General features: G+C 30.4%; 1 protein-coding gene and 1 long non-coding RNA gene across 3 annotated transcripts; one reads left to right on the top strand and one right to left on the bottom strand.

The window, feature by feature from the left end:
- Positions 1-12,598: 12,598 nt before the first annotated feature.
- On the bottom strand, positions 12,599-14,074 carry LOC112748530 (uncharacterized). Its single transcript, XM_025796762.1, has 4 exons — positions 13,955-14,074; positions 13,224-13,908; positions 12,905-13,161; positions 12,599-12,817 (listed from the first exon to the last, which is right to left on the bottom strand). Exons 1-4 carry the CDS (start codon positions 14,072-14,074, stop codon positions 12,599-12,601), a joined length of 1,281 nt encoding a protein of 426 aa, XP_025652547.1.
- Positions 14,075-20,801: 6,727 nt separating this feature from the next.
- LOC112750368 (uncharacterized) lies at positions 20,802-24,257 on the top strand. 2 transcript variants are annotated; one of them, XR_003814053.2, is made up of 5 exons: positions 20,815-21,047; positions 21,220-21,294; positions 21,439-21,504; positions 21,577-21,780; positions 23,368-23,982. It is a non-coding gene; the product is annotated as an uncharacterized lncRNA (long non-coding RNA). The 2 variants fall into 2 exon arrangements; XR_003175682.3 differs by having other exon boundaries at positions 20,802-21,047; positions 21,577-24,257.
- The last annotated feature ends 2,122 nt before the right edge of the window (positions 24,258-26,379 follow it).

The raw sequence follows: 26,379 nt of genomic DNA, 5'->3' as shown, positions 1-26,379 counted from the left end.
GAAATTAAAATTTATTAATTTATATATATATATATATATATATATATATATATATATATATATATATATGAGACTTTTAAATTATTTAGGGATTATTTTATACTTTATATTTGGGACTAATTTATTTAACTTACACACATGGACATTTAATGATCATTTATATAAGTTAATATTTTTCCTCAGCAGTTATCTATCGTTAATAACTAATAGAAAAAAATTATATTGTCTAATAGAAATAAATGCTAAAACTGTTTTGTGTATGTAAAATTCTTGGGAAATAAAATGTCTAATTTAAAAAGTTTCAAAAACTAATAATTGAGTAATTACTCTAAAAAATATTTTAAAATAATTGCTTATTAAAGTAAGATCATTTAAGTGTTAAAATAAAGAAATACTACATAGCTTTAAAATAGAAAATATTAATAAATAGATAAAATGCTTTGTTATTATCTCAACCAACTTTTGAAAAAATAGCACTAATACTTTCAGTTTATCTAGGAAACTTCAATTTGTTAGTTAACTATTTGGCTGGTATATATTAAAAAGTTCATTATCGTGATTTATTGAGTTGATTTATTTATTTATTTATTATACTTTTATTTTTTTACTCTATCAAATTTAATAAGAGAATTACGATCGTATGTAATTTATACCTGTAATAAGAATATAAGTAAGTTTTTTATTTATTTATTTTTGTGTCGAGAATATAAGAAAGATTTCTTCCACAACTTTATTTCTTAAAATACTCTCTCTCTCTATCTCTCTCTCTCTTTATATATATATATAATAAAAATATATTTTTTAATATAAAAGTAAAAAAAATTATATTTTATATTACTAATTTGACAAACCAAAATGTGTTACTAAATATTCTTTCATTACAATTAAAATAAAATCTTTTCCTCAAAAATTACCAAACTTTCTTCTCTTCTTTTTCTTTATCTTTATTTTTATGCTCTCATTCTCTATCTCTCTCTACCTTTTTTTTCTAAAAAAATAAAAATAATAAAATAATATAATAAAATAAATTCAAAAAATTATAAAAAATATATTAAATTTATAATTAAATATATTTAAAAATAATTTCATAATATTATTCACATAAAAATATATTATTATTATTATTATTATTATTATTATTATTTAGTTTTAAATTTTCACCGCTTATCTTTTTAATATATATTTTTACTTTTCTTCTTTTAAATATTTATTACATATAATTTGGAGAGAATACTAATGTCGTGATTAATAATCAGAATCAAGATTCAATCGTTTCCAAAAAAATTGATTTTGAGTTAATTTTATAACCATAAATATAAATTCTTTTATACTAATATCTAATTATATATATATATTATTTTTAAATAACAAGTATGAAAATTAATTATTTTTATTTGTGCAACAAACTTAATACATAATCAAATTTAAAAGTATACACATTAAATTCTTTTAAGTTTTAGATAATAAATATTAAAGTTAATTATTAGTAAACAATTAAACTCTTTCACATGAAACTAATAACTAAAAAATTTATTATTTAATTTTTTTTACCTACGATAATCTTGGCCTTCTTAGTTAATTGGGACTTTTGTCCCCTACGATTATTTTATAAAAGTAATTTAATTCTATAATTTTTTGTGCCATAATATATAATGTCAAGACAAAGTTAATATAATTTTAAAAAAATTTATATTTCCGTCGTTATGAACAAAAGCACTAGTATACACCTATATGTCATTGCTATTATTTTTTTCAAAAATTTAGTAGGAGCAAGTTCTCATTTTTCTTTTCCTCTAAATATGTACATTTATATCTTTGTCATTACTCCATAAGCCTTAACAAAAAATTTGATAATTTTTTTGTTAGATAGGTGATAAAAGCAATAAAATGGGACAAAATGTCCTAAAGTAAAGATTAATAAAGATCAATGCATATGTGTGGTAATCAAAAGAAAATGTATGAGTATGTGAAAAAGTATAGAATGGGTAGTTAGGTTAGCACTTAAATTGTATAGGTTGTTATATAGGTTAGGTGGGAAGTTTAAGTTGATCAAAGAATCAAATTTTAGTCCACTTAACCATATACAATCCTACCTTGACCCTAACCCCATTACAACCTATGAAAAGACCTCATGATGAATGTATGCATGCATTGGATAATTGTTGATTGTTAGATGAAAAACAAATCTTGGAAAGCATGATTAGGGGAGAGTTGAGAGAATCGACCCTATACACTTGAGCGACTAGAGTGCAAACACTTCCGGTGAGGGTTCGATGCTCAATTCCTTGATTCCCGGCTTTCATGAGTGTTCTTCTTGCAAGTCTATTTGAACTTCATTTTTATACTTGAATTGGTAGGATTCATGAATCGTCATATAACCTTAGCCCTACCTGTTTATACATGCTCTTGGAGGATTGATTTATTTATAACCAAGTAGGTAGAATCATTTTGCATTTAGTTACATTCATTTAGATAGGATGCATATAGTTTCTTTGCATTGAATAAATGTTCATACCCATTTTCTTGTCCTTCTTGGTTTAGCATGAGGACATGCTATTGTTTAAGTGTGGAGAGGTTGATAAACCCCATTTTTAGGGTTTATCTTGTATTGAATTTAGAGGGTTTTGTCAACTTTTCTCCCATTTATTCACTAAAATAGCATGGTTTTGTAAATTCTCCTTTAATTGTGCTTAAGAGTGAAAACATGCTTTTTAGGTCTTAAAATAGCTAAATTTAATTCACCTTGATTCCATTAGATGCCTTGATATGTTTGTTAAATGATTTCAGGTTTAGGAGGCAAAGATTGGATTGAGGAAATGAAGAAAAAGCATGTAGAAATGGAGAACTCGTGAAGAAATGAAGGAATCGCAAAGCTGTTAATCCTGACCTCTTCGCACTTAATCGATCATAACTTGAGCTACAGAGGTCCAAATGAGGCGGTTTCAGTTGCGTTGGAAAGCTAACATCCGGGGCTTAAAAATGATATAAAATTTTCCATAGTTGCCTAGCGTTTAGGGATGCGTACGCATGATGTATGCATACGCATGGGAAGCTGCACATGACTCACTCACTACAAGAAAAACACCCATTCAGGTACACTTGAAAAGTGTAGCTAAAAACGAAAAAAATGATGCCTTAGGAAAAGGCTACGCTTTTTAGGCTTTAGAGACACTTTTGTAGGCGATGCCTATACTAGTGTTGCCTATTCTCAAAGGCTATGCTTTTCTGTATCAAAGGCTACGCTTCTGGCCTTTGAGAATAGGGTACGCTTTTTAAGTGATGCTGTTCAGGACCTAAGGCTACGCTTTTCAGCACTAATGGTTACCATAATTCTAAAGAATAGGCTACACTTTTCAAGGCTACTGCATCACTTTATAAATGTAGCAAATAGTATACCTATAGCTACTCTATATAAGTGTAGCCTTTTGTCCCTCATTTTTTTAAAAAAAAAATTTCTGTTTATATATATATATATATAAACAGAAATTTCTAACAATTTTTTTATCTAAAATCTAATATTTGAGAATATAATTATATATATAATCCTGTATTTTTAATTAAATTAGTTAATTATTATAAAATAAAAATAAATACATATATAATAATACCATACAATCATCTTTAAATAATAAAAATTATACTGAAACAAAATATAATTATATAATGAACCAAAAATATTGGGATGATCATAATTTTGAGTATTCATACATCTCAAACTAGAATAAGTATACTCATATAATGCACTTAGAGTTTACTACTAATAAACTAGGAAAAACCAAAATATTATATCATATAAATGTATCTTAGCTTCTAATAAAAGGCATCATCATCAACCATACAGCTTTCAATTTCCATCTTTGTCAATAAACCATCATGATAAGCATCTCAATCTTCACTCGCATCTTCAGAATTATTCTGCATAATTATATAGAAAAATAATTATAATTTGAAAAAGTACAACAAGAAAAAAGTAATTAACAGATTAATAATACATACAATATCCGAGCGGCATAGGATAATTGAAACTACTCTTCTTTTCATATCACCAAAGACATAAAATAAGAAACAAAATCATACTATGCTTGAATAAATAATTAAATAAACCAAAGTCTTTTGCTTTAAAATAACAATCATATTCAGGGGATACTATAAGTCACCATAAAGGACATAACTAAAAAATGGACTAACACAACTTCATACTAAATGAGAACTAAAATCAGAAACTCAAGTGCATTGTGCAAGTGACAAGCAGCACATAATAACATTTTTCTCCCTTTTTTTATTTTAACATTATAAGAAGCTCAAACTTTGCATGAAATTACATAATGAAAAAACAAAAACTAAAAAAATTAGAAAAACAAAAAAAATTATAGCTTCCACCCTGATAACAATAATAATAAAATTACATAATAAAAAAACAAAACCAGAAAAACTAAATCACAGCTTCCATCTTCTTCAATTTCAGTTCAAATTAAAAAGATTTGGCATCCTCCTAAATTCTAACAAATAAAAATTTTAAGCTCAACAGTAGATATTCAGAATCCTAATTAACAATTAACAATATATAAACAAATATTAGGGAATAAGAAAAAATTGGTCATACCATATTTATATTTGGAATATGTGTTGATCCATGAGCGCTATTTGCATCAATTGGAAAGTGTTGGGCATCATGTGAAACTACTTTATGAGATATTTATTAAGCTTATTTGAATGGCATTACTTATCATTCTAAATTCAATAACCTATTGACTATTGTAGCTCAAATCTAGAACAAGCAAATGATCAAACAGTTGAATTAAAAAATTTTAATTTGTATAGTATCTATTCTCAAGCAATCTGATAACAGCCCAAAATTCAAATCCAAAGCATGAATCTCACGAGGAAAAAAGAAGAAGAATCCAAAGTAGAAAAAATCAACAAGTTTTGAAGCAATGCACAAACCAAATAGAGTCCATATTCTGGTTTTTTCTTCAGAACACCAACTATAACATAGTATAATTTCTCAAGTGATAAAATATTCTAAAGAGTTGAAGTCACAATTCAGAAACAACTATATGAGATATTTATTAAGCTTATTTGAATGGCATTACTTAGCATTCTAAATTCAATAACCTATTGAGTATTGTAGCTCAAATCAGGAACAAGCAAATGATTAAACAATTGGAATAAAAAAAATTAAATTCACATAGTATCTATACTAATTAAATCTGACCACAGCCCAGAATTTAAATCCAAACCATGAATCTCGCAAGGAAAAAAGAAGAAAAATTCAAATAAAAAAAACAACAAGTTTTGAAATATTAATCGCTTGGCATCATAATTTCCCCACTTCGATTTGGGCTCACCTCGGTTGGCTGTCTTCTTTGATGCATACAGCTCTTAGAAGTCCACTCTGGCCATTGAGGGGTGGCTGGCACACCTGATAGAATTCAGCAAAGCAATAGACTTAGTTACTTACCATACGAGAAACCAATATTTTGATAGGAACATAAATAAACAAATAAAGATTAATTCACCTTAACGAATTTGGCTTTCAGATTTCCAGTCCAATCACCAAGTATCTTAATATGAACGCTTGAGTAATTATGATCCGGGGTGGAGGTTATGGAAAATGGATGCCTGTGATCACAATATGTTTTGCTTGAATTTTTCTCAATGGAAATAAATAAAAACTAACTAAATTTGTATCACGACCTCAATTTAAAAATCATATACAAATCATAGCGAGCAAAATATATCATATCACTATGGAATATATGTTTTTAATTTGTGTCTTCATCACTTGAAATGACACTAATTATATTAAATATGTAAAAAGAGAGTTAAAAAGAACACAATTCATTACATTATTGCAATATAATTATTATGTTGCAACTTTAGATATAATTTCATTCCATGAACATGACCATTAAGATGTCATATTCAGCAAGAGTGATTCCATTATTGCAACTATATAATCTTCAAGTCTAGTTTATACTTTATAGGCAGCCTAGCAACTAGAGCTATTATACCAAAATATTTAGTTTATTTTGTTAAGAACATGAATAAAAATGCATAAGGTTTGCCATAAAAGTGTCTTACATAGGTATGCATCTCTAATATGTCAGTGAGCATGCATAAAAAGATTAGTTACAGAAGCTGTTAATTGATCATAAGCCAATTTAAGAACAAATCATCCAAAGTTTTCCTTCAAACAAATCCAAAGTTATCATAACAAATCACCTAACAACTGGAACTAGACACTTTCTTTAGCTACCAGAAGTCAGTATCATAATACTACTTTCTAATACGCATCAAGATTCTCAGCTCAACACTACAACACACCCAATATCAGTACAATTTTGTGTATGCTTTTCCAGTTGTCTTATCACAATTCACGACAACATCAAATAAACAATATAATGGAATTCAAAAGCTTAATCAGAATAGAACTGAACTGAATAAACACCAACTAATGATTTCATTTTCAAGCAGCTGAACACACACGCACGCACAAAATCGTAAGAACCAAAATTGAAGGCATGCACAAACCAGAGTAAGCAAAACGCAAGCTGAAGCAAATTCACAGAGTAGCACTGTTGCACACACATGCCATTATAATAGCCCTATTCTTGAGAACACCCCTATCAAATCAAACAATGCAAGCTGATAAGCAAAAAGTGAATCAAATCGGAACCCTAAAATCGGAACCCTCTCAAATTTTAGAACAAAATGAAGGTGAATACATACATTCTCGACGACAATGAGCGAAGAGAGGATGAACGCGGTTCTTCCCGATGGTGAGCTCAACGTGACAGCCAGAGCAGAAGGATGAAGAGGAGCGACGATTCTCCAGTGGCAAAGTGGTGTGCGTGAGTGGTGAGTGGGGAGTGGGGAGTGGGGAAGAGGGGCGACGGTGACGGCGTGAGGGTGATGAGTGGCGGTGTGGGGAAGAGGGGAAAAGGATGATGAGTGGCGGCGTGAGGGTGAGCTTTCTCTAATTTTCGGTGAAGCTGAATGGCACGCGAAGGGGAAAAGAGGAAAAGGGAGAAAGGAGGCCAGGTCACGTTTTAAGTGTTGGTGAAAAGGGGATAAAAATATATTAATATAGAATATGGTGAGAAGGGGCTAAAAATTAACTAAGTATTGGTTTATATTTGGTATGAGAGGGTTACGTTGGAGGGAATTGAAGGGAGAATAAAAATTTCACTAAGTGTTAGGATTTGGCCCTACATACATTAGGCATCACTTTTGAAGCGCACCCAAAATATAATAAATAAGTTACTCTTTAAAAGCGTTCCCTTTGATACGAAAAGTGAACCCATAGATATCAACCTACGGCTACGTTTTATAAGTGATTTCTATAATACCTAAGGCTACACTTTTTAAATGATGCCACAATTGTGTATTCTTTTCTCTTATAAAAAGGCAACACGGAGAAAAGCGTAGCCTATTCTATGAATAGGCTACGCTTTTCAAATGTAGCTTAAAAAAAGTGTGGCTGAATGGGTATTTTTCTTGTAGTGACTAAAGGCAACTCGTGGCCAGCGATTTCTGAAGCATTTTGGGCCCAATCCAACTCATTTCTGATGCTATTTAACCCAAGGATTGAAGTGGGATGAACCAATTAGTTAGTTAGTTAGTTTTAGTTTAGTTTTCATCATGCTTTAGTTAGTTTCTAGAGAGAGAATCTCTCACTTCTCTCTAGATTAGGGTTCTTAGTTTTAGATCTAGATCTACTTCTTTTTCTCTTTTAATTTTCCTTTTCCATCTTTAATTGTTCTCTTGTAGTTGTAGAATTCTTCTTCTTTTGTAGTTCTTTGTATTGTTAGTTGTAGTTTATGAATTCTTCTGTAGATCTACATTTCTTCTTCAATGCAATTGGTAAGTTCTTTGTTGTTTCATAATTGTTTTGCCTCTCTATTGTTAATCTCTTGCTTTTGTAGTTGTAGATTCCTTTAATTCTTGCAATTAATAATGTTTGCCTTTATTGCCTTCTATGTATTTGTTAAAATGTTTCTTCTAGTTATGAGGTAGATTTTGTTCCTCTTGGCTTTGGTTGAATAATTGGTGACTCTTGAGTTATCAAACTCTATTGTTGATTGATAATTAAAAGTTGCTAATTAACTTGAATGCCACTAAAGCTAGTCTTTCATCATGATTAGGCTAGGACTTGTGGAACCAAGTTAATTTATCCACTTGACTTTCCTTCATAGTTAGAGGTTAACTAAGTGGGAGCAATGGACAATTCTTATCACAATTGAGGAGGATAATGAGGATAGGACTTCTAGTTCTCATTCCTTGCCAAGAGCCTTCTTAGTTATTAGTTTATTTCCTTTGCCATTTACATTTCTTGTTCATTATCTCAAAAAACCCCCCCAAAAGATACTTCATAGCCAATAACAAGAACACTTTATTGCAATTTCTAGGGAGAATGACCCGAAGTTTGAGTACTTTCGTTATTTTCATTGGGGTTTGTTTTAGTGACAACCAAATTTTTGTATGAAATGATTATTTGTTGGTTTGGAAGCTATACTTGCAACGATATTTCATTTGTGAAATTCTAAACCGTCGAAAAATCCATTCATTAATAGGTTGGACTCCTTAATCTTAGTCATTACAATATCACAAACTCACTCACACTGCACACTCATACATACAACATTTTAGGGTTTTTTATCCATTATTTAATCTCAGCCAAATTTTGAACCCAAGTGTGGTTACTTACCAGACAAATAAATTATCATTACACCAAAATTTCAACCACAACATTTTTTTCTTAGGAAGCCACTTAGATAAAGATGTTAAAAACGTCATTCTTTAAAGATATTTTTTAATAATTAAAATTTAACACATATAACCGATTAAAATGTATTATTTTTATTAAAATTAGACCAGACAAATCAGTTTAGCCAAAAAACTAATAAATTAAATTTTAAATCGATTTAAATAATATCTTTTTATAAAAATAACTACAATATCCCTATTATAAAAAATAACTAAAATAGCCCTATTATATATATATATATATATATATATATATATATATATATATATATATATATACAAGTGTAATAACCCGTGCCATGCACGTGATAAAACTGAAATTATAATTTTAAACTATTCTATTAAAATTAATTTGAATTGTAATAATTTAATTAATAAATAAATAATATGATGTGCATTGTTCGTGTTTTTTTAAATATAGTATTAAATGTATTAACTCGAATGTAGCTATTAAGTGTATAAAAATTATGTTTGAATTATGAATTCTTTAAATGAAATTATCCCGTTTAAAATATTTAAATTATGATTTCAATCATAAATTGCAATTATGATTTAAAAATTTTTTTTGATATAATATTACATTTTTTCTTCATTTTACTATTAATATGTTGATATTGCAAGTCTAAATTACAGTATTTTACTTAATCTTGACTGAAAAAGAAAATAGTTACGTGTTTCTATCATTTAATTTATTTAATACACAATGTGCTAACACTAACGATATTTTTAAAAAAAATATATATTGATAAAAATAGATATAATATAATTACAAATATAACATAAATAAATAAAATATATAAATAAATGTGAAACCAATATGTTTACCAATGTCTTTGTTAAATTTTATAAATTAGAGAATAAATTATGTATTCGGTTGCTTGGTGATCACATAGATGATCAAGTAATTGGATTGTAAGTTGATCTCATAGTGTACATCTTATTTTTTTCTCATTTTTGAATGAAAGCGAGAATTAAGGGAGTAAGTAGTAATATATAAAGAAAAAAAAATTTGCACCACAACACATAATTATAACCTAAAGAAATATTCATATTAAAATTTTACATAGTGCAAATCATGAAGATCAATCACAATGTACTGGTCACTTCTTTCTATTTTTTACCATGATATGAGTTTTTCTTTTCTAGTCAAGAATCTAATAACATCTAATTGAACAAAAAAATTGAATTTAAAGTACCAAATTAAGGACAAATGAGTGAATAATATAAGAAATTATAACTTCGAACGTGTATAAAATAAAAAGAATTTACTGATTTATTTTATATTAAACGATAAAACTAACAATAGTATATTAATAAAAGGATATACCTTTAAAAAAAAGTCACAATACAATTTTAAACATTTTCATAAATAAACTGTTAAAATTTTTGTTATCGACAAAATGATGCTATTATACAATTTTTTAGCAAAACTTAAAATCAAAAGGAAAATAATTTTGTGTGGGTTAATATAAATTAATTACGTACCAAATAAGTAGAATCGTTCATTTGTTTGTTTCAATATATCATCATGAGCAAGCAAATTAAAATGATTATCCAGAATTTTATGATCATCAACCAAATGTACTATACCTGACTCCATCTTAAAAGATATTTTGCACGTGTTTACAGTCAGAAGATATATTCTACTTGATTTCTCGATCTCAAAATTTGAGAAGACATAGACTTTCCTTTGTACCAATTCATTCTCAAATATTTTTGTCAAATAATTCTTGATTGAACAATGAATTTTATCGTATTGCAAAACAAATTAAATATAAAATCTATTAGCATTTACAAAGCTATTAAAAAGAATTATCTTTGACTTGATTGAACAATGAATTTTATCGTATTGCAAAATAAATTAAATATAAAAGCTATTAGCATTTACAAAGCTATTAAAAAAATTGTCTTTGACTTGTGAAATGGTGTACTTATAAAATTAACTTAAAATATGAACTACAAATATTTATAAGAATTTAATTTTGATGCACTGACAGTGTAAAGTAGTTTTATACGTGTATCCAATTCCGTAATGACACATCAATAAAAATAAATACATTTCATATTGACCGCGTGAATGGTCATCTAAAAGAACGGATGTGATTGCACGACTATGTAAAACACTTTACACTGTTAGTGCATCAAAATTAAACTCTATTTATAAGATGAACTTAGCATTATTTGAAAAAATTTAGTAAATGAATCAATTAATTTCATCATCTATTAGAACTATTTCTATGTAAACCATTTTACTCTTGTCAAACTTGAATGAAACTTTTTATAGTCTTATAATTCTTGTCTTTATTTTTCATATTTTCTCTTTCGTATAATCTACTATAGGTGATACTATTAATAGGATCGTAGTCAATAGTCATTAGGTATGAAAAAAAATAGAATAAAGACTATGTGAAAATTATAAATATTTTAAATAATAAACATGAAAGAAAATTTACTGCTTATTATATATACTAATAATATGTCAATAATTTTAAAAATTTACTAATAATACTAATAGTTTAAAGATAATTTTACTATAGTTATAATAAATTTAGTTATTACTCTAAATAAATAAAATAAATAATATATTTAAAAACTAAAGAAAAAAAAGATTAGTAGTAATCATGTTTAGAATGTTTTCATGTTTTTTTTTGTTTTTATTTTCTTGCTATTCTTTCACTGAAATGTTAGATCAAAGAAACTCTAAATTTGAAATATAATAATAAATATGTCATGTAATGGAAAAATAACAAACTAAATATATATATATATATATATATATATATATATATATATATATATATATATATATATATATATATATATATATATATATTATTGCTATATAGGGAGTCAATGCACAAAGATATGTTATCATAATAAAATATCACACTATAAATAATTATATTTGTCAAGTAAATTTATTTATACTCTATATCTATTATATTATTTTATATAAAATTAAGATCTACTCTTCTAATTTAATATATATATATATATATATATATATATATATATATATATATATATATATATATTTGCTTCTTACATTGTCTAAAATTAAATTGGGATTATGTCTAAAAGCTTAACATGCTAAATAGAATATAATTAATATCTAATATTTTAATAATTAAAAACCTAAAATAAGTTAATAGATAATAATAATTAATACCTAAAATAGGGTAATTTACGCAAATAAAATGAATGAGCAAAACCTTTATGCAAATACAACATTGGCAATTTTCAGACGCAAATGCAATAAACGCAACTGTATATAATCCGCTACACCCTGTAGCGGAACTCAATTGCACGTAATCCGTTACAGGGTACCGCGAATTACGTTAAGGGCTGCATTACTCATAAACCGCTACACCCTGTAGCGGTTTATACTCATATGGTACTACACTCATAATCCGCTACACCCTCTAGCGGATTATGAACAATGTGGAAGCTTGGGAAGATGCCTATATATACCAGTCTTACAGTAACAACTCGTGATGCAAAATATACGAAGTTATACAATACAGTCTCCATAAATAATAAGCCATAGAAATATAATAGGCACGAGGCATTAACAGTAACACGAATTTAATTTCTACATTAGGCATAAGTCATAAGTCATACAAATAGGTCAGAACCAAGACTAACACAAACACACCAAAGGAACTAACACTAACACCCGAAAGTGTAAATTGCTACAGGAGAATATAAAATTCAAAAAACTAGAAGCACACAAACTAGAAGTCCTACGAACTACCGGCAACGGTGGAGCCTCTCCGGGGCAAGACCTACGCATGTGCCCAGGCTGTCTGTAGAGCCCGTATCGCTTCGGTCAGTTAGGGTCGGCCTCATCTATGTTGTTCCGGATTCTGGTAGACCTCGGTCGCCAATCACGACAACGCCTCAAGCTGGGGTCCGGAATAATGGTCGGACCGTCATAAGGTGGCCAAAGTCCCTCTGGTATTGGTGGCACGAAACCCATCTGGTACACCCTGAACACCTTCTGCATGGTGTAGACCTCGTCGACATAGATAGACCAGTCAAGCCGTGACTGGGCACAACATGCAATCACATGGCAACATGGGTAATGGAGAGCTTGAAAGTATCCACAGTCACATGTACGATGCTAGAGGGAAACTGGGTACGTCCCAAGTGAAAAGCTCCCGATGGGCGTCGTCTCGGCAACGGTGTACTCAGACTGGTGTCTATCGAACAGGGTGACAATGAAACATCTGGAGTCTTTCAAGTTGTGCTCCATCGCCTTCATAAAAGACTGGCAAAACTTGGCACCGCTGGCCAATTGGGCCTCTGCCGTCTGACCACGAATCACGAACAACTCCGCTAGCCGACCATATGTGGACTTTACTAGGGCAGTAACCGGAAGATTCCATGTACCTTCAGAACAGAATTAACACACTCAGATATATTGGTCGTCATGTGACCGAACCGTCTGCTACCATCCTGGTGCTGAGTCCACTTATCGTATTCTATTCTGTTCGCCCAATCATACATTGCCAGATTCTCAGTCCGCATTATATCAAACCAATAGTGAAACTCTGCCTCAGTCTTCGCATAAGCAGCATTCACAAGCAAACGCTTTGCATCCGTGCCCTTGAAACTGAGTGTGAAGTTAGTTACAACATGCTGAATACAAAATGCTCGGTACGCATGCGGGGGTAACCACCCTTTATTTGGGTTCTCTAGTGCAGCCTTGATGCCATTGTGCCTATCTGAGATGACCAGTATCCCCTGTTGCGGAGTCACATGTTGCTGCAGGTTGGTCAGGAAGAAAGACCAAGACTCGGCATTTTCCCCCTCCACAAGACTGAAAGCAACAGGCAAGATGTTGGAGTTCCCATCTTGAGTGATGGCCAGGAGCAAAGTCCCTCCATACTTGCCATACAGATGAGTACCGTCTATGCTTACCAATGGCTTGCAATGTCGGAAAGCTTCAACACAAGGAGGAAACGTCCAGAAAAGACGATGAAAGTACACGATTGAGTCATCCACGTCATCACCAACGCGAACCGGAGATGTCTTCAACGTAACCGTCCCCTCTATGGTGGACTGAACACCAAGGATCCAACAAGGTAGCTCGGCGTAGGACTCTTCCCAGTCCTCGTATATCTGTGCTACCGCCTTCTATTTTGCCAACCACGTATTCCTGTAAGTTGGCTTGAACCCGTACGTTCCTTCGGTAGCTTCTTACAACACCTTTATCGATACCGCCGCATTGGCTCGAACCAGAGAAAAGATCTTCGCACAAATCATGTGATAATCGATGTAGCCAAGCATGTGTGTAGTCCATTGTACCGCCAAACCTCCCAGGTTCCCTTCCGTGCTCGAAGGCTGATGCGAATCATCTATGTGCAACCCTTCCCAAACTCCTTGCATCTCCCATGGTACTTAAGATGATCTGACTCCATCACTCTATACTCAACACCGCGCCGAATGCTGTAATCCTTTACAGTAAGCATAGCTTCCTCCTTACTATGGAAAGATTGGCCAACTTGAAATTCAGCTACAGAATTTTTCTCGTGCAAGCCTTGACCCCCAAAGGTTGGTGCTGATACCGCCGGTTGGTTGATGGCTCCCAGATCCAGGGTAGAATAATGTGCAGGTTGCTCATGTGTGCCGGCACTTAACGGTGGTTGACATGTTGCAGGGTTTGTCGGAATTTCATCATCGCTGTCCCCTCCAATGTCAGTAGGCTCTTCGTCGGAATCATTCTCTAGCATAGCATTTTCCACCCGATCCGGTTCCCCTTCATGTCCTACATCTGGAGATGGATGAGTTGAGGTGAATGCCCCAACTGGACCGGCTGGCCGATACTCCAACAAACACTCAGGTGCAACGACGGGTATCGAGGTGGAGGCACCCCCATCGTGGTGGACTGGGGGTTTGGAGCGGATGCACCAGAACTATCGATCCCATGTTCCATCTTCGCAAACAACTCATGTATCCTCACTTCTGAAAAACTCTGACGATAATGAAACAACACCTGCATATCTTCATCTGTTCGTAACACGAACATTTCATATTACACGCCGGTTGACACAACCGCAATAGGGATCTTGTAGAACAGCTTCTTCACCCACTTTGTGCCACCCGAGGCCAACTTCTGCAGTATGCTGCTCTTCAGATCCAACATTGTATCAGACGACCTAACAAAAATACTCAGCGGTTCTCTGTCTGTAAACTTCACACCGTGTCTCTTACTCTTTTTTATTTTTCCAGAATGATGCACTAACACCAAAAAGCTCTCTTCACTCTCCATTCCTCAAGTTATGAATGAATGAGAATGACACTCTACACAACTTGTTGGGTATATATAGGCATCTTCCCAAGCTTCCACATTGTTCATAATCCGCTAGAGGGTGTAGCGGATTATGAGTGTAGCACCATATGAGCATAAACCGCAACAGGGTGTAGCGGTTTATGAGTAATGCAGCCCTCAACGTAATCCGCGGTACCCTGTAGCGGATTACGTGCAATTGAGTTTTGCTACAGGGTGTAGCGGATTATATACAGTTGCGTTTATTGCATTTGCGTCTGAAAATTGCCAATGTTGTATTTGCGTAAAGGTTTTACTCATTCATTTTATTTGCGTAAATTGCCCCCTAAAATATCATATATATATATATATATATATTTGATATTGTCCAAAATTAAATTGAAATTATGTTCAAAGTCTTAATACCGTAATTGAGGTATAATTAATACTTAAAATTTTAATAAGTAAATACCTAAACTAAGTTAATTAAATAACGACAATTAATACCTAAATTATTGAAAAGGAATTTTTAATAAATGTGAGGAATAAAAATAAAAAAATTAATAAATAATATTAGTGTTTAAATGAAAGAGTTGAAAAAGAATAATAATTATAAGTAAAAATAGTATCTTTATTTTGGAAAAAAAAACACATGAGAAATTGTTTAATAATCCGTGTCATGTATATGATAATAAATTGTTCAATAATTCGTACTATGCACGTGATAAGTTTAAAATTATAATTTTAAATTATTTTATTAAAATTAATTTAAATTGTAGTAATTGCGTTTATTTTTTCTTAATCTAGTATTATGTGTATCAACTCTAATATAGTTATTAATCATTTTTGTTAATCTACTTTTTTTTTCTCTAAATTTATGATTTAAAATAATAATTATAAATATTAATAATTAAACAAATTATTATATTATAATTATTTATGTTTTATTCCCAAAATTAAAAACATACTATTTCTTTTTTATTTAATGATTTTTTATTTATACTACCAATATATATTAATCGATTAGTCAATGGTTTTTTTATTCGTAGGATATATTTATTTATTTTGTTTAAATAATTTTAAATCTTTTCTTATTTAAGTACACATATATTAAGTCATATATATTAATTATTTTTTAATTTTTTTATTATAAATAATTTTTTAGCCTACAATAATTATAGTGATTTTGTTATTCCATTAATACCATCATATGCGTAATAATATTCATAAATCATACTAATTTCCGTATATATATATATTTTGTTTAGTTAATAATTTTTTTATTTTTAGAATATATTTATTGTTTTAAATAATTCTAAATACTTCTTTACGTAGTTTATATATATATATATATTAATTGTACATATAAAAATTTAAGTCACATATGCTAATTATTTTTTTGTTATGATTATTTTTTTATAAATATATGATTATTTTTTATTCTACAATCGAGTAATAATTTTTCATTTTTTATATCTATACATATTCCCCAATCCCTTTTCATATGTATGATTAACAATTTTTTTTAAATGGTGATATTTTAATTTTTTTCTTTCACGTATTTTTATATATTAGCAAGAAAGCAAAATTACGTATTGTGACTCTCTTTCTTTTTTCACACCTTAATCTTAATTAGTCAATCTTGTGTCCAAAACAGATATTAGTTAATCATAATTAAATTTTTAATCATTCTAATTTATTGATGAATTATATTTCTCTTAATAATTGCATTACTAATCTAAAATACAAAAAAAAATGGTGATACATATATCAAAAAAGAAAACAAACTTAAAAAAAAAATCATATTAAAAAGTTTAAAAATAACATATCCATAAAGAATAGTCATAATATATAAATTGAGACAACAATTTAAATTTCTCTAAAATTAATTTAATCAACTACTAATATTAGAACTAAATTATTTAATTAATATTTAATCTATTCTAATCCTTAGATACATATAGATTATAACTCTTACCAACCAACCGAAATAACATCATAAGATCGAATACTTAGAATCGGTACAAATTTAGACTATCTTCTTGTTAAAATTGTCAAACTAAATTGACTTTTATTCTCTTTAATGGCATTGCATTAATGCACCAAAAGACCGGTAGTTTCTGAAAAAAATACAATATGTTATAAAATTATTTTTAATACAAAAAGCTTAAGAGAAAAAAAATTTAAATATAGTACCAATCTTTGAATTGCATCTTCAAGGTTGGCACGAATTTTTCAAAATTGAACCTAAATTGAGGAAATTCGATCTCATTATATGCTCCACTTCGAATATTTTTGGACAAACGTATAAAACGTAGAGGGGATGTGACTTCAACTTGACCTACAAAGCTCCTTAGAAACAATTGCCCAATCAAAAAAGAATAACAGATTAGAAAAAAAATGCTTTGATTCTTAGATTTAGACTCACTAACCACAAAGAAACACTATATATAGCCTTTAGTAGTACAAAAATAATTATAGAAATTAATTATTGCAATATCAATTTACCACTATGAACGTTAGTATCATATTTATAGCAATTAGAATTATAAATTTATGTTTAACTTTTTATATAATTATAATTAAGATATTTTTTAAATCAGTATAATTATACATTATTCATTAAATGCTAATTGTAATATAATTCTAATAAAGATATTTTTAAAATAAATTTAGAAGAGAGAATAGTGCCTTTATTTTGAAAAGAAAATAAATTCATGAGAAATTAGCACCTTACTTTCATTAGTTAGGGGAAAATCCAATCTTAGTATATTAAGTAGATTATTTTATATAATTATAATAAAGATATTTTTCTAAATTGGTATAATCATGCATTATTCATTAAATGCTAATTGTAATATAATTATAATAAAGATATTTTTCTAAAAATAATTTTAGAAGAGAGAATAGTGCTTTCATTACATGAGAATAGTACTTTCTAAAAATAAAGATATTATTCTAAATTAGTATAATTATGTATTATTCATTAAATATTAATTATAATATAATTATAATAAATATATTTTTTATAAAATAATTTAGAATAGAGAATAGAAAAGTTCATTTTAAAGGAAAAACGGAGTCATGAGAGATCGACACGTCACCTTCATTAGTTGGGGAAAAACCCAATTTTAGTATATATATATATATACCTTTTTCAAGAAAGCTAATATCCTATTTCTTTAATAAGAAAGAGCGCTAGCGAGCTTCTATTCTCTCCGTACCGTACTAGTTATCTGAACCCAAACAACTGCTCTTAAAGAAAATGAATGAAGTACTGAAGGAGTGGAATAAACGAACGGAATACTTGAAGTGAGTCTAACGAGTAAGACAACGCCGGAAACCTAACTAGGAATCAAACTAGTCTTCTCCCTTATTTCTTTTATGAACTCACTGACTCCTTTTTCCTTCTCCCCCACTTCGATATATATATATATATATATATATATATATATATATATATATATATATATATATATATATATATATATATATATATATATATATATATATATATATATATATATATATATATATCGAATCGATGATTGAACCGGTCAAGTTATTGGTTCATTAGTTTATTAGTTCAACCGATAAATTACTGGTTGAACCGATAGAATCGGTCCTATGTAAATAAAAATATAAAATAGCAAAAAATTGAGTAAAGTGACAATTAGGTCCTTAAAGTTTTTGACTTCAGATTAATTAACCCTTGAAAAAAATAAAATACAAATTTGGTCCTTCAAGATAGTAAACAATGGACACGTTATCTCCGTCTATTAATTTATCATGTAAAATTTATTGATGATGATTATATGTCTCTACTAATTAGTCTTAAGTCGAAATCTTCAAGGACTTACTACTTAACTTTAATACTCTAAAAAATTTAACATAAATATCTTCACTAACATTTTAATAATTCTATAAAATTTTAAATAATTATAAATTTAAAAAAAAGTGAGTATAAAACTAAAATTAAATTAAATAAATATAACTCAGTTGTGTATGTATATAATATATATAATAATTAGCACATAATATAGTAAAGGATCACAATAGCTTGGTGACATGGCTTGTTAAAACCCAGCAAGGGGGCATAGGTTCGAACCTCCTTCCGTGCATTTTGGAATATTGGATCCAATATTCAAATGCAACGCACACTAGGGGAGCGCCGGAGTACCGAAGACCTGCGGTTGGTTAGGAGCACCGTAGGACCGCCTGGTTCACGGATTGAATCAAACTGGTCGATTTTGGTCGGTGGCCAATTTTGGGCAGTTTAATTCTTTCTTCGGTCCAAACCTTAACCGAACCGACAAGATCACCGGTTTACTAATTTTTTGGTCGAATCGGTCGGTCCGGTCTAATTCTTACAATATAGTTCTATAAAATACACGATCAACCACCAGTTATCAAATTTGAAAAAGAGTCAGAAGAAATGGTTCGATCCTCTTATTTTGATTTCTCGAACCGAGAGATCCATGAATCGGGATCTTAATGCATGTAGATACAGATGGTTCAATGGGAGCAAGAATTTCCAGGAACATTTAGAACTTCTCAGTTCTGAGCAGAATAGCCGTTTTCAAGTAGTGTTCGATCGATTACGTATTAATCAATATTCGATTGATTGGTCTGTATATATATATATATATATATATATATATATATATATATATATATATATATATATATATATATATATATATATATATATATATATTAAAAATTTTAAATTCTAACTCTATGATGGTAGAAAAGAAAAAGGTTAGAATTTAAGATTCTCAAAATTAATTTATATAATAGGAGTATTTTAGTTATTTTCTATAATAGGGGTATTGTACTAATTTTTTATAAAAAATAATATTAATTTAGACCAGTTCAAGATTTGATTCACCTTTTTTGGTCAAATTGATTTGTCAAACTTAATTTTGACAAAAATAACATGATTTAATCGATTATATATGTTAAATTTTAATTATTAAAATACATCTTTAAAAAAAATATTTTAGTCGTCTTTATTTAAGTGATTCTCTTTTTGTTATTGGTGCCCAAAACAACAAAACATTTTTTTTGGTCATGAACAACACAACCTTTTTTTGTCCGAACACAAGAACTTAATCAATTTCTATGAATCTTCCTTTTTCTTTTCGGACTTGTTTGTGTCCTCTGTGTCTACTGCCTAGCTTGTCAATGGATTTGGGGTGAACGATTTTTCATTTTCATTTCTTGGAAGTTTGGTAAGGGTGTAGAGATTCCCAAGGCCCAACACAAAAGATGGCTGAAATAAATTATTAGTAGTTTCCTACGACTACGGATGCCCAACCCAACAGAAATCCCACAAAAGATGACCAGAAAAAAGAAAGAAACAAAGTATTGATGGTAAGTAAAGAAAGAGCACCTTTTGTTTCCCTGACCAATAAATAAATAAATAAACAAATAAGAGCACCTTTTGTTTGCATTTTGATTGTCTATTTCTGTTGTCAGTTGTCACTATTTTTGTTTTTAAAATTTTGTTGAAAAAATAAAAACAAAAATAATAAAATTTTATTCTAAAAATAAAATATCTAAAATAAAAATCTCTATATATAATCTCTTTATATATAATAGGAAAGTACATGATTCATTACTCGACAAGTATCTAACCTCTATAATCGACATGTGGCACAGTGAAAAAATAAGGGTATCTAAGTAAATAAAAGTTGTTTAGATGTCAAATTTAAAACTGTTGTGTATATATAAATAATGACAAAATCCTAAATTGAACATTTGTTAGCGGCTACTATTTCAAAATTCAAAACCCCATTCTCCTCCCTCGTCAAATCTCTCTCCATCCGTCTCTCCGCCTGTCGGTACTAAAGCTTTGCACTGTCACCGAAGCAAATACAGAAACTTTGCTCTCGATGCAAACAGAGGAACCGTTGGTACAGATTTTTCATCTGTTCGTGAAAACCAAAGCTCAATCCGTTCGCAGTTACTCAGCATGGATGGTGTCGTTGGCGGTGTTGCAGAGGTAATTTTTTTTTAGAGTTAGAATAGTTACACAAATCGTTGTGTTTATACAAAATCAATGAAACTGAGAGAGTGTTTCTTTGGCACGGTAAATAAACTCAGAATGGATCTCAGATTTAGTTTCAGAGCTTGAATGATTCTTGATCTGTTGTTTTAATGTATGTAATATTCAGAAATGGTGTTGGAGCGCATCTTGAAAGAAGATTTGCAGAAGGACTATTCTACGACCGGTGAAGAAGTTCAAGAAGGTAATATTTGGTTCTCTTTTATTGATCGATTGGTAAATTTGGGGTTTAGGGTTGATACTGTGTTGCTACTGTCAATGAAGAGGCAACAGCTTAGCAGCAAGATAGTGATGCTAGAAAGCTAACCGGAAGTTATTTACTGTCCAGGAAAAAAAAGAGAAGAATGGTGGTAGAGATCTTACCGTTGAAGGTGCTATCGACTATGAGGCAGAGGTATTTTTTTTAATTTCAAAACAAAAAAGTACTTTATGTATTTATTTTTCTAATCTCCTGTTTTGGCTGAAGGTTGGGGTTGGATTCATAAAGCAGGGAATGAGGTTTGATGGTTGATGACTGATTCGTATGAGGCTGTGATAGGCGGCTTTAATTTTGGTTAAATTTTTTTGGAGAATGATGATGAGGAGGGACGGCTTCCACAGCAGAACGGCGTCGCAGCCACTCCTTTCCCAGTAGCGACGACGGGTGCTGTGAAGGCATCAAAGCAGTTTGGTACAAGATTGTTGATTTAATCTTCTATTGCATAATGATTTCCTGTTAAAGATTATGTCAGTTCATTACCTTTTATTTGATTTAATCTCTAGCACCATGCGTCTTTTTAAACAACCAAGTTCAAATATCATGGTGAGGACTTCTCTTTGCTACGGTCTTAGCCTTTGGATTTACCCTTCTAATTAGCATCATTACAGCTACCACAAACCCAGGGTAGTTAAAATCTTCACTCCCAAGAATAAGGAAACAATTAAGTACCAATTATTTTTTATTCGAAGAAGTTTAAGTTATTCAAGACACAACTAAAATATGTTTATGCTCTTTGAACAAACATCAGGGTTTAATATCAACACCGAGTATGTTTTTAGTCTCATATTGTTAGTTTTGCATTATATTACCCATATATATAGTTCTACATTCAAGATAAGAAATACCTGCAATATACTATAGAACGAGGTCTATTTAGTATATATTATGATTGTTGTGAATTATTTAGTATATATCCCATGACTTATGATCTCCTCCTTGATTTCCTGTTTTTGAATAGTGCCACAGATTTGATCAAATTCATTTAAAAAAATTTTAGAGTCTACTATGATTATTTTTACGTACTTTTAAAATTAAATATATTTTCTCATCTAATTAATGAGCTGTGTTTTTCATAACTGCAGTTGGATTATTAGCTAGCTTTCTTTTCCCAATTTTTGTACAGTGATTTGTTTTTAAGTAAGTTAAATGGCTGAAAATACTTTCTTAATAGACTTTTATCATATTGTATTAAAGAAGTTTTCTTTGAGTGATAAATTAGGATACTATGACTGATATAGTTGTTTGCTTGATATTATATTTGCAATAAAATTTAAAAAGGTTGGTAGGACAAAGGAACTTCTAAAACCAGAAGGGTTAATTGAGCAGGTCGAACTAAGAAAAGTTGTTGCATCTCCATCTGAATATATTTTGAACTTTGAACTTAATAGCTTAATCTTTTTGCTTTGCATATCATGTCTTTGATGATTGGACTTAACATCCCTTTAGTTGAAATACCACTATCTTTTATTCATTTGTGCTTTATAGGTAGCTACCTAAATGTTACATTGTTGCAGAATTTTCTGTATTTCTGTGGTGAAACAAAATTGATTTTCTTCCCCTAAATATTTGTTATCATATTCTTCTTCTACATAGGGTTACATGTAGGTATATATAATGATAAAGGTGTTTATTTACAGGATTTATGAATTTTATTTACCTTGAAATTTGTTTCAATCGCTGTACATATATGTTAACATGTTGTGTTTTATCCGTGACGTATAGCTGCTGTGTTTATTTATCATAAGTTTATGTGTTCATGTAGTCACATATTTTGAGTTGTAAATGAAATAGAAGCCATTGCCTGTTCTTTATTTTACTATTGTCATACTAGCTGGATGGAATGAATGCCTTTTTATCAATGTAGTGTTCTCCTTCCATATTGTTACTTCATTATGAAGATAATAAGGCAGACAAAATAAACATTTTAGTTATTTTAAAAGTGAGCTAAAATTTATATTTAAGCATGTTTTCTTGATGAGAAAATTAATGTTGATTCAGGTTGCATTTGCAAAAAGGAAACTGAAAGATCCAAATTTGAGAATGGCCATAGGATATGTAAGATGTCATTATAATTGGATTAAGCTATAAACATTTTTGCATTTTGCAATAACTATGGTGATAGAAAAGTCTGATGTTTAATGTCTCTTTTCTTTTCTAACAATGAATTTTACTTTGAATCTGTATTTTGTTTTTTTTTTTTTTTTTGGTGAATGACAGCTACAAGTTCCACTACTCCATGGTAGGTAGTCAATTAAAGCTCTATCTCATCCTTTTTGGGGCTGTATCTTGATGAAAGTAGGTAGTCAAGTAAAGCTCTTCTTCATCATTTTTTTTATTTTTCTATAAATTTTTATTAGAATCATTATTTTATCTTTCTACTTTTTTATGAGTCCAGTTATGTGTTCAGATAAGAAATTGTAGATTCAAGGATTAGAATTTGGAGTTTTAACGTGAAAGCCACTATTATGCTAGATCTAAGAAAGAGATTTAGGAAAGTCACCATTATAGACTGGAATTTGGGATTTGTTCAATAGAGGAATGCTTCCTTTTTAATTATTTTCACATATTATAGATTATGCACTAATATAAAGCTTGAAGTACCTTTGAAGTTTATTTCATAAAATGATGCTATAAATACTATTCTACTTTTATATGTCATCTATCTGTTCATGACTTTGCACTGATAAATTTTTACTTAAAAGTGTTGATAGTGAATTCACGTTAGTATGCTTTTGGCCTTTAAATAATTTCCATTTAACACTTTAATAGTCCTTAAGGGATGAAATATGTACAATTTAATCGCTAAATATTTTTTGGTTGTGTTGTAGTCTTTAAGAGATTAAATGTGTATAGTTTCAATGGCTATAGAGTTTGCTTTTAATTTGTGCAGTTTGCATCTGCTAATTCTCCGAGCATATTAATCTATGCAAGAAGATTTTTATATTTTGAAAATTCTCAGACAAAAAATTTTGATAAGGCGTGTGTGTGAAATCTCACAAGAGATTCAAGAAAAATTAGAGGAATTCCATATAATCTAATTGGTTTATTGTATAATTTCTAGAAGAGGTTTTTTTTAATGAATAATAAAAAATAAAAAATGATATTTATCTCATTTAGGATTCAATTACAAAATGTTCTTAATCTGAAATGTGCTTTAAATATGATGTTGCAAAAAAATTATGTTTTAGGTGGTTACGAACTAAATACCAAAAGAGGGATTAATGTATGAATGGTGTAATACTCTAATATTCAAATCCTTATGCTCGAGTTATAAGTCAATGATATTATGGTGGTACGACCCTCAAGGTGGATTTTTATTACATAATTATAAGTAAAATAGAAAGGGGTATTAATCGAAAAGCCTGAAAAGAGTAAAAACAAAATCGCAAAGTCGTATTACTCACGCATCGACAAATAAAAGATAAAGCGTGAAGTCGAAAGAGATATACAGATAAAGGCATCTAGGAGAATAAGAGAAGGACAATATATAGATATATATAACATAAGTAAATATCCACTAGTCGCGGCCCGCGAAGTTTAGGCCGACTAGGGTACAGTATGAAAGTAGTTGACAACAGTATTTCCTAATCTCTCCCAAAAAAACATAAGAACCTCTATAGGCAAGTTCAAAAGAGTCTAATACATAATATAAGCTTTTCCAAATAAAGGTGGAGAGATTCTAAACAAAATATAAAGTAGAGAATATAAAGATCTTTGCCACCTCTCAGATGAATCACAGCTCACTTCTGAGCACCTAAACCTGCATCTGAAAAACAAGAGATATATACAGAATGAGAACCCCCGACCCATGGGTTCCCAGTACGGTAAAAGTACCAAATAAATACAATGCATTGTAATAAAAACTCACTAAGCATCCTAGACTTCCTTTCACCGAATATTCCTCCTATGTTCTCGCTAATCCATAAATAGGCAACTGTCATAAGGGAATGCTAAATTTAATTCATATTCTTCATGTTTCCTAACTTTCTAACTCTCCGACAAATCAGAATCGAAATCATAAGCCAAACCATCACTAGTTACTTTGTCTCAGCAATTCTATACTAATACTTCATATTCTCACATGGAGCAAGTGAAATCACTTCACTGCGTCTACCCAGGGAACTCAAATTGTCACATTTAGTAATCATCATTTTAAATTAATCATATCATTATTCCATCTCAACAAGAACAGCCCTCAGCGTCAACTGACACCAGCATGAGGAACCTCTCAGTTGTACAACCATAATCAATACAGACAAGTAATACACAATTAAGGTACAAGTAGAACAGATAGCATATAGTCAGGTAACATAACATATATGATATAGCAATCCAAATAAATAGGCAAACCCAAACAATTCAAACATATGCAAATGTTGTATGCCTGCCCTATGGCTGATGAGTTTCATCTGTCGATTATAAAGCCAACCCGACAAGTCCTGGTAGCTAACCATTGGGCTGTCCCTCTATCGTGCATCCCCAACTCGAGTTATTCACAATCATAATCATAATCACACAACACCCACACTGGTGTTTATTCACGGGGATGAGCTCATCCGGAACTTTCACAGTGTCTGGCCACGCTTACGACATAGGGTCAGCAGAATCTCGGATCTCAACCTGGAGCAAGTGGAGCCGACCCACTGCATCTACCCAAGGAAATTTGAAACTCAGATAGTTTCACAAATCTCAAATCAACCTCGATTGGGAGCAAGTGGGGGCTAACCACTACATCTACCCCAGGAGTTGCAAACCAAACCCGGAGCAAGTGGAATCAACACCACTGTATCTACCCAGGCAGGTATATCTCACCACATCTCGGAGCAAGTGGATCAATGACTGCATCTACCCAGGAAGGTATATCTCACCACATTCCGGAGCTAGTGGATCAATGCCACTGCATCTACCCAGGCAGGTGTCTAAAAGTTTAACTTGGAGCGAGTGGAATCACCACTACTGCCGCTACTACCCAGGCGTCACAATCTCTGACCCGGAGCAAGTGGGACGAAC

Source organism: Arachis hypogaea, chromosome 15 (genome assembly GCF_003086295.3).
Source record: "Arachis hypogaea cultivar Tifrunner chromosome 15, arahy.Tifrunner.gnm2.J5K5, whole genome shotgun sequence".
Taxonomy (NCBI): Eukaryota; Viridiplantae; Streptophyta; class Magnoliopsida; order Fabales; family Fabaceae; genus Arachis; species Arachis hypogaea.
Note: the sequence above shows the minus strand (reverse complement) of the source record. Positions and strands in the feature narration are given on the sequence as shown.

Coding starts and splice junctions, on each gene's coding strand:
- LOC112748530 (XM_025796762.1), bottom strand. CDS start 14,074: ATGGACTACACACATGCTTGGCTACATCGATTATCACATGATTTGTGC. Junction 13,909..13,954: donor TAAGAAGCTACCGAAGGAAC/GTACGGGTTCAA, acceptor TTGGCAAAATAG/AAGGCGGTAGCACAGATATA. Junction 13,162..13,223: donor GTGGACTCAGCACCAGGATG/GTAGCAGACGGT, acceptor TCTGTTCTGAAG/GTACATGGAATCTTCCGGTT.